We start from the raw sequence: 9,585 nt of genomic DNA, 5'->3' as shown, positions 1-9,585 counted from the left end.
TTTGACTTTGAGTAAAACCTAAGTAAAGGCATGTTGTCTCACTTAATCAATTTGCCCCCCCCCCCGTTATTATGAGGCTGTTGCAGCCGCATGGAGTGCCAATTACACCAAAAACCTCCCAGATTTCGGGATCTTTATTCGGTAATGAGCTATTATCTTTATAATATGTGTAATCCATCATCTATCTTGATGGCAATTATTCACATCAAATGTAATAATCAGATAAATACAAGGGGCATAAAAATGTAAATTAAAAACAAAAAAAAGAAATCAACCTTTGTTAAGACATGACGGGACACAATGACACAACGATAGCACTACGTGTTCCCTTAAGTGGAAAAAACTATTTCGGACCATGAATCGAAACACGCCGTCACATCCTTGGTAGAACGTCTCCATTCTCCCGCACAGCTCCGCTTACCTCTGTCTGGGAGGTTATCAACAGTTCATCATGGGAACATGGAAGTGAGAGACAATACCTTCCTCCACTCTAATGGGATCTTGGGGTGGCTGGGATGGCTTCAATGAAACACCAGCGCCGCGAAACTCGGATCATTTCTAACTTTACGAGATTGTCAGCTGCTGTTGTGATCAAAACAAACAGAAATAGGCCTCGGCCCGGTTAGTGTTTTCACTGGAGCACATCGGCTGTCTGTTGATGACCTAAGCGACGGTGAAATAAGCCGTTTCATCATCGATTTCAATCCGCGCTCTTTCAAACACCTCGGCATGGCTCTGAAAAGACATGGAGGGATGATAACAGACAGGCCTGTCTGACACAATGCGTCCAAATACAGCAGATTAACATACGTGTTAGAATGAATGTTTGTAGAGAGCTAAGGACTCCTGCCACAGTGTACCAGAAAAATCTAGGAAATGTCCTTTTTTTGGAGACACTGAGAAGCAATATACAGACTCAGCATTGTATAAATTGAGATAATCCAGCAAAAATAAAAAAAACTGTCAGACATGGTATCAAAAGGGCATATTTTCTTTTGCATGAAAGGTCCTTTTTATTAGACTACAACTATTTTCTGAGGTTCTTGTAATTTACTAAAACATGTTGTGGTGCTCTGCTCTGCAACATGTCCGAGGGAAATACTGTACTCCACTACATCTATCCAACAGCTTTAGTTCAACTACTTCGTTTTTGTTCAAATTACAATTTTACACACTTACATATAATCAACAAATAAATGATATGATGCAACTGCCATGCAGTATATATAGTTCAAATCCGCCCCTACGTGCAATCTTACACATCTGGCATGTAAATACATTCATAATAATTAACAATAACAGTATACCATTGGTAGTTTACTGTATGCTTTTCATATGGTGCCCCCCCTTCCCCCCCTCCTCCTCCTCCACAGCATGTTCTCCTCGATAACACCAACAGGACTCGCTACCGCCAAGTTCCCCCATTGGGTGTCGCTGTGTGCGTAAAGTCTCCTCCGGCAAGGTTTGGTCCGACCGGACCCCGGATCGTCTGAAGTGTCAGATTGTCTTGTTAACACGTGAGATAGCCAGTGCACGGAAGAGGGTGAAAACACAGGGGGGAGAAACCGGGAGACAGAGGGCTGCAAAAATTAGGCGGAAGAGAGTTTTTTAAGAGAGAGAGAGAGAGAAAGAGAGAGTCGGACTCGGCGGAAACTGCGGAGGTTCTAAATGAGGGAATGCCGAAAAGGAGAGCAGACATACGGCCAGAGCACCAGACATGAGTCCGAGGTAAGACTTTGATACGGGCAGAGGGGCAGGGATGACATTCACGCAGACGTGTGAGTGACACGCGGAGCAGTTCTTTTTTTTTTTGTACTACTATGATGAGTTTATCCAAGTTGTGGTGTACTGTATGTCTTTTCGTTGCGAGCCGATGGTCCTGATGAAGCCTTCAGTGACGTTACACACAAAGCTGGAGCATCTGGATCATATGAGCGCGTCCGGCCTCACGCTGATCGGATTTACAGTCACTAAGGCTTTATTTTAAATGTTTTAATTCATCCCTTTTTAATCATGACATATTTAAATTATAAATATATATATATGGTCTTGTGGAGAAGATTTTCAGCATACGATGTAGGCTTAAAGTAAGACAAAGATAGATAAATAAACATGCTTTAATAATAGTATAAAACAGCGTCTATGCTGTGGCATGGAGCTGCGTTTTTCTTACTTATCATGATCATATTTTGAGTCCAAACCCTTGAGGTGAAAACACGTAGAAGTTTGGGGGTGATACGTTTCCAAAGTGCTCTTTAAGTGAAGCTAAGGAGCTAAGGAGGGGGGGGGGGGGGGGGGGGGGAGAGCTGTTAAATCTCCCCAGGGGAGGTCTGCAGGTGAGACACACCTTTTAACAGCTGTGTTCATTTTACTTTAATTTAAAAAAGCGTACAATTAATGAATAATTGCGAATGCATTTTCTAAATTACACAATAAAGCAAAATTAATTGTGATCAATTTGGATTTTATTTTGGCCTCAGGGACAGAGTGGTGTTAAATATGGTGGTGCTCGGGAGGGGGGGGGGGTCTAATTCCTTGAAGGTCCTCGACATGAAAAGCTCGAACAGCTCTCGATGGTACCAGTTCTGTCCATCATTAAAGTTCTTTCACAAGTTTAAGTGGGCTGCCTGATCATAAATACGCAACATACGTGCGTATACAACGGTCGCCTGTCTCTTTAAGACGATGTGTTGAGAAGTTCAAGTCGGGGTCACTCGAAGTTCCTGCCCTCTATCTTACCTTTTAGTTTTATTATAGACTGACATCACACGGGGCGCTAAAACACTTAAGGCGCATAGAGGCTCCATTATCATCCCGGTGCGCGTTATTGCTTCGACTCAAAAATAGCTAAGGAAATTACTAGAAAAAAAAAAAAAAGAAAATAGGAGGAAACTGATGCTGGTCTAAGCACGTATTTTTTTATAGAAGGGGATGAGAAAGAAGGGAGAGGAGGGGCAGAGAGACACACAGAAAGAGGGAGAGGGAGGAAAGTGGGTGGGAGGACGGACCGAAGGAGCGACAAGAAATTCATATCAATTAATAATCATAAAAAAAAAGAGCTGGCAGACGCGCTCGGAAAACTGGCATGGTTTTTTGGAGGCTGGCAGTTCAAAGCTGAAACGTCAGATATGACTCCTAGACTGCTGAGATGATCATTAAGGGAGACTTAGATCGGATGGCAGAAGACATCGGGCATGCAGGTAAGAGCTGAGATGCTTTACACGCGCAGGCCCCCGAACCGGAACAGGGGAAGCTTGACATTTAAGGGCTTTATCCTTTAAACTGTGCGGTGCATGGTGCCAGAGAGTAAATGTGTTTTTTATTAATGAATCGTTGAAATATTTGCATTTTGTATATCGTGTCGCGTTTTGCCTCGTTTTATTTCCAGTATGATTTTAATATCGACAAGGGAGGCTCCGCTTATTCTTCTTTCCGCATTTAATTGGTCGAAAATATGTTTTTTTTTTTTTTCTCGAAAATAAATAAGGAAACATAGAACACTCAATTAATTAGTAAAATCGTTCCGGATCAGTCAAATGTAATGACGAATTTAGATTACAATATGCTTAAAAAATCTGCACATTTATGTAAAAATAACAACAACTCGGTTTCACTTTAAACACATCAATTGTTGTTTTGTTTTTTTTAAGATATCACCCTCAAGTTTAACTATTTTAAATATGTTTTTTTTAACTAAAATATAATGCAAAAGTTATAGAGAACACCGACCTCTGTTAAAAGGGAACTTCTTCAGTAATACATTTATTAAGAAGGAAGCGACAGTAAAATCACGATCGTATGTAAAACAGGCCCAGCACTGCGTGCAATAATGTCACCACTGAGTTTAGGCGAACACCAGCCAATATTATAGGAATGTTTTTTTGGAAGGGGATATTTAAGTTTATTAATGTCTGATTGTCCCTGAAGAAGCCTCTGAGCTGAGAACTGGACCGTGTCTGGAGGTGATTTGAGGCTCTCTTTGGCACTTTAGAAGGACGAGGCGCTTGCAGCTCCGCGACAGATGCGGCCACTCGTGACTCGGTTTACTTCACGATATGTGAGAAGAGTACAGAGCAAAACAGATTAGAGACGCAGACAGGAGGCGCGCGACGCACAAAGTCAGCAGACAACGTTGATGCTTTGCTTTGCAAAACGGGACGTGAAGCACTTAAATGTTGTTAGGCGATGCACTTCAAATCTTACTGATCGATACACCGTGATCAGATAAAGCGTCCATAGCTTACATTTAATGTAATTTTCAAATAAATCTATGGATCAGAAGAAGTTATATAAAAAATAAATAAACAATGCACGTAACGTTCATTAAAATCCAATAGTCTGCAGTAGAATCGAATAGATTTGATTATAACGTTATCATATTAATTTGATTAATACGATATCTGCTCTCTAAATAAACGGTTAACTCGGTTCCCATCAAGATTAAAACGCTGTCATACTTCCGACAATATTTTTCATAAATGTGTGATGGTTTTTAGATGCGCGATTGCACAGGAAACTGACTCTTGTGCTCCATGGTGTTTGATCAGCAGACTGAAACTCAAACGTAGTCACCTTCCATGGGTGCTGCTGCTTGAACTGCGCTTCGGGATGCAGTTTCTCTGACCTAAATGTGAAGCTCAGTCCGTTATTTGAATGCGTGTATTTGCCTCTTGTGAGTCACAAAAAAAAAAAAAAAAAGACAAAAAAAAGTATAAAACGACAGTAAAATATATGCTTGCTATTTTACCCTGACTTTGTACTGCAGTAAGTTGAACATGGGCTGTGTATGAACATGGTCAAATGGGCTCTAAAATAAACAAGGAGGCATGAGCAGCAAATTGAAATGAAAGAAAACAAAATGTCAACACAATGTTTTAAGCAGATGTCTGGAGTGTTTATGTGACTGAGGCTGCATGTTAGTCTCCCGCTTCACCCCAGACCACAGAAGTGACAAAACAGAGAAAACCAAAAGGGGCAAATGAATATTAACCTAATGCAAATAACTGAATGTCATCGATGCACACTGCGTCACCATCACCTAAGTTTCCAGCATGTTGACGGGTCATTAAAAAGAATGCTATCAGATGGAAACAGACAGGATGACGTAAGTAACCGTCTCCCAGGACTAACCTAGATCAATGATTTAATTCAGCCTGTTTAAACCAACAGACTTGCTCTGAGATGTGTCCTCGCACTAAAATAATTGCGAGCATAGATGGCTTCCGAACAGGATGCTAAGGGCTGACACGTGCCCTCCAGATATAGAGTTTTATAAAACATGTTTTTCTGTGATCTTTCCTTTTTTTTTTTTTGTCACATCAAACAGTGAGCTCAGATATTTTTAAAAAGGCAAGTTATAGCTTCTCAAAAGACTCTCACTGATCACAACGTGAGAAAGAGGGACTCCTCTTGTCTTGGTGGGAAACCCACAGCGACCCTAGACTGTTGTTACCACAAGATGTTACCAAAAATAATTTGCTCAGCACGGTGCAGGTGCACAGAAATGTTGCTTTTTTTTTTTTTCCTTTCTTTTTTTTCTTGCATCACAAAAGATTTTACAAAATTTGCAAGGATATATCAAAATGTGGATTTAAGAGCTCTGTTAAAAAAAATTAATTAATCTGATGTCATGAATCAGGATGTAAAGAAGACATAACTTTCTTTTATGCTCTGTAATGCAACTGAACTGTGTCGCATAATACGGCCGATGTAGACCACATGCAGACGAGAATGTACACTGACTGTGTGTGTGTGTGTGTGTGTGTGTGTGTGTGTGTGTGTGTGTGTGTGTGTGTGAGTGTGTGTGTGCGCGTGCGTGTGAGTGAGTACACAACGTGTCACCCTGCTCCGCGCAGTAACCGGTCACAGTAACAGTAAGCTAAACACCCCTTTAATGCAATAGACACTGCAAAAGTTCAGCACGCTGTGGAAAGCACTCGGTCTATTCCTCACATCGCTCTCATGTCTAAACACGTTTGATCTGACCGACGATGCAAATTCATAGTCAAATATGACCGCTGAGTAATCAAAGCCAGACAGAAGCCAGAAGTGGAAACACTTTGGATGACAACTGGGGACACGGTGGAGAGTAAACCTGTCTCACCCACCTTCTAATTCATAGCATTTATTTTTTTAATTGTATATTCATGACCAAATAATAAATAATAAATAGCATACAAGTCATACGTGTAGATAAAAGGACAGAACTTATTAAAAATAATAATACTTTTCATTGAAAGATATATATTTTTTTCTTCAGTAGTGATGACTGTTCTCCGCATGATCACTAGCTGGCCGTCATGATACTTCTGACTTTTCATTTTCCGTTTCGTCACTGATGAAATCGGTGTTTCCTTCTGATGTTATGCGCCTGATATGCTGAACGTGCATTTAACAAAACACACAGCTCCGATGGTATGTACGAGTGACCTCGAGGTGTCGGGCTGAACCGCTCTTTCTTTTTTTATTTTATTGTGAGAGAAGATAACAGTCATATTACTTTTTGTTCAGGATTCTCCAGAATTCCTCATTTGTCTGATCTATTTCACCCAAATTCATACTTCCCTGTTCTTGTGCTGAACGTGTACAATGAATGAAATAAACAAGAAGTGAATGAGCTGGTGTCAGGAAGACCATAATCAGACGGATGACATGATATTTATTTAGTGGCTCGTTTCCCATCAGTGAGACTAAGCCCTCAGGGACGGTTCGAGACGTTTAATCTCACATGTAAACTATCCTCAGATGCCACTGGTTGAACAATACTCGGTGTTTCATGCATGCAGCTGATATAGTTTATTTTAGGCTTGATGGAACAATTAGTGTTGCTGTTTGAGTGTGTGTGTGTGTGTGTGTGTGTGTGTGTGTGTGTGTGTGTGTGTGTGTGTGTGTGTGTGTGTGTGGAGCTCATGTCAACGTAAAATATTCAACCATGTATTGGTGATTTACATCGGGATCCTTATACGACTGGGCAGAAAGGGGAGCCGAAAGATCCATCTTTCTTTTTTTTTTAGGGGGGGGGGGGGGGGGGGGGGTGCTTGTCTCACAGGTTTATACCTGCTGTTCATCATACTTGTGAAACATTCATCCCTTGTTTTGCTTAAAACCCTGCACACTACTTCTGGAATACTTCATCAGGAAGCCATGCGGTTACAAAATATAGATCTGCCCGTTCTCTGAATTTAGTGTTTTCTTTCTTCTTGCTCGCTGCAGAGGAAGTGAATGCGTCGACTTGAATTTCTGACAATGAGAAAACCATTGCAACTGCTCACCTTTTTAGCAACGGTTCACTTCCACAGAGTAGCATCCACGTGCACTTTCACACGCCAGTTCTGCTTTTGTGCATGTTCCATTGAGTGGAGTCAATGAATTAAACATGATTATGTAAACTGGAGCTGTTACGATGAATTTGCATAAAAATGCAATTCAATTAAGTGATGCGTCGTGTTCCTAATGGAAATCTGTTATTAATGAATTAGTCTATATTAATCCTCATAGATGTATGCCAATGCATATTTTTGCAATTTTTAAAAAAACTCTTGTGAAGGCAATAAAACGTTTTGGCACGCAAAAATATACTTTAATATAGTCTGATGTATAAATCCTAGATTTCATAGATTATTTTTATACAATGCATCAATAATCATTTCTGTGGTGCAAAAAAAAAAGACAAAAAAAAGACACATTTATTGTGCTTTTGTGTGTTGAAAAGCTGACTGCCGCATGATGTTTTACAGATATCTGTTGTTGCAGGTGGCGGACTGAAGACGATGCTGGGTGCCATGGAAGTTCCAAGTCATGCTAGGGATCTCCTCCTGCAGCTCAACAGCCAACGAACCAAAGGCTTCCTGTGTGATGTTATCATTGTGGTGCAGAACGCCCTCTTCAGAGCTCACAAGAACATTCTGGCTGCCAGCAGCCTCTACTTGAAATCTCTGGTGGTCCATGACAATCTCATCAACCTCGACCACGAGATGGTGAGTCCAGGGGTCTTCAGGGTCATTCTGGACTACATCTACACAGGCCGCCTTAGTGAGGGAGACCCCACTTCTCCCACTGAACCCAATCTAGGGGCCGTCTTGGCAGCAGCCAGCTACCTTCAGCTGCTTGACTTAGTGGCTTTGTGCAAAAAGAAGCTGAAAAGAAATGACAAGTACCCTCCCCGCCCAGGTCCTGCATTTCTGCCCTACCCAAAGATGGGGTCCAATAGCATGGGTTTAGGGAGTGGTGGCAGGTATAGGATTTCTACTCCTGTCATTCAATCCTGCCCTCCAGGAGGAATTTTGAACAGCCATGCAACCCGGGCATCACCACTAGAGGAGCTAGTTCCCCATCGACTAGCCATTCATGCCGGGGAGCTGTATGCTCCAACCTCCATCCAGGGCTCTCAGGTGTTCCCGTCCCTGCAGTCCGCTCTGCCCGCCCAGCTTGGGCGCTCAGCCCACCCTGAGAGGAACTGCTCCCCCAACTACGGCCTGGATCTCTCCAAGAAAAGCCCCAACTCGCAGTCACAGCACACACCCTCGCGATCCCATCTGGCAAACGCTCACAATGATGATGAGCGAGACGGGACCCTGAGCAGCCGCGCCAGTCCCATGCAGGGGACGAACGGAAGGGCCTTCCCCTCCGAAAAAATGGAGTCCACCGACCAGGCGAGCTCCCTCACTCCTCCACATTTCCCCCATCTCAACCAGCCTCTTGGCCCGCACCTCCCCCACCTGCACCGCTCAGGCTCCCAGGCCAGAGATCGCTACCCGTGTCCCCCCAGCCCCGACACCCCGACGGACGCTGGAGAGACGGGCAGAGATATGGGCAACATCTACCGCTGGGTGAAACACGAGCCGCTATCATACACAGCTGAAGATGAAGACGAGGATGAGGACGAGGAGGAAGGGGGTGAAAATGGGGACCCGCATCACAACCACAACAAGGCCGGGGAGGAGAGCGAAGGAGTCGACGACAAGAGCGGGTCAGGCACAGAGGAGACGGGCAGTAGTGAAGGCCGCCCGTCCCCTTCTGGACCGATGGGGAGGTTCCACATGCCGTATGAGCCGGAGAGCTTCGGGGACAATCTGTACGTCTGCATCCCCTGTGACAAAGGCTTCCCGAGCTCAGAGCAGCTCAATGCACACGTGGAGACGCACACGGAAGAAGAGCTGTATGGCAACTCCGGTGGCGAGATGGGAAACGGCAATAACAGCAGCACCAAAAACATAAGCAGTAATACAAATGGTTACGGGAGCAGTTTGAACAGTCTGTCCCACCTGGACACCAAGTCCAGCCAGGGGCTGAGCTCAGGGGGCATCGGAGAGATGATCCGACCCTACCGCTGCTCCTCCTGCGAGAAGTCCTACAAAGACCCAGCCACTTTGCGACAGCATGAGAAGACCCACTGGCTGACCCGGCCTTACCCCTGCAGCATCTGTGGCAAGAAGTTCACGCAGCGGGGCACCATGACCCGCCACATGCGCAGCCACCTGGGCCTTAAACCTTTCGCCTGCGACTCCTGCGGCATGCGCTTCACCCGCCAGTATCGCCTCACCGAGCACATGCGCATCCACTCCGGGGAGAAGCCCTACGAATGTC

The 9,585-nt window shown here is 43.9% G+C and overlaps 1 protein-coding gene across 4 annotated transcripts in view; it reads left to right on the top strand.

Annotated features, from left to right (window-relative positions):
* The first annotated feature begins 1,517 nt into the window (after positions 1-1,517).
* Positions 1,518-9,585, top strand: part of hic1 (hypermethylated in cancer 1) — a 15,633-nt gene continuing 7,565 nt past the window's right edge. Inside the window, exons 1-2 of one of the 4 annotated variants that reach the window (XM_068715773.1) lie at positions 1,518-1,728; positions 7,753-9,585. The exon at positions 7,753-9,585 is cut by the window's right edge and continues 7,565 nt beyond it. In XM_068715773.1, the coding sequence (XP_068571874.1) occupies positions 7,770-9,585 (1,816 nt within the window). In that variant the 5' untranslated portion in view covers positions 1,518-1,728; positions 7,753-7,769. Of the gene's footprint in view, positions 1,729-2,542; positions 3,201-7,736 lie in introns of those variants that run through there. The other 3 variants (XM_068715746.1, XM_068715755.1, XM_068715765.1) reach the window with 3 other exon arrangements.

Source organism: Cebidichthys violaceus, unplaced genomic scaffold (genome assembly GCF_023349555.1).
Source record: "Cebidichthys violaceus isolate CVI_PGR_0920_01 unplaced genomic scaffold, fCebVio1.0.p SCAF_1, whole genome shotgun sequence".
Classification (NCBI taxonomy): domain Eukaryota; kingdom Metazoa; phylum Chordata; class Actinopteri; order Perciformes; family Stichaeidae; genus Cebidichthys; species Cebidichthys violaceus.
Note: the sequence above shows the minus strand (reverse complement) of the source record. Positions and strands in the feature narration are given on the sequence as shown.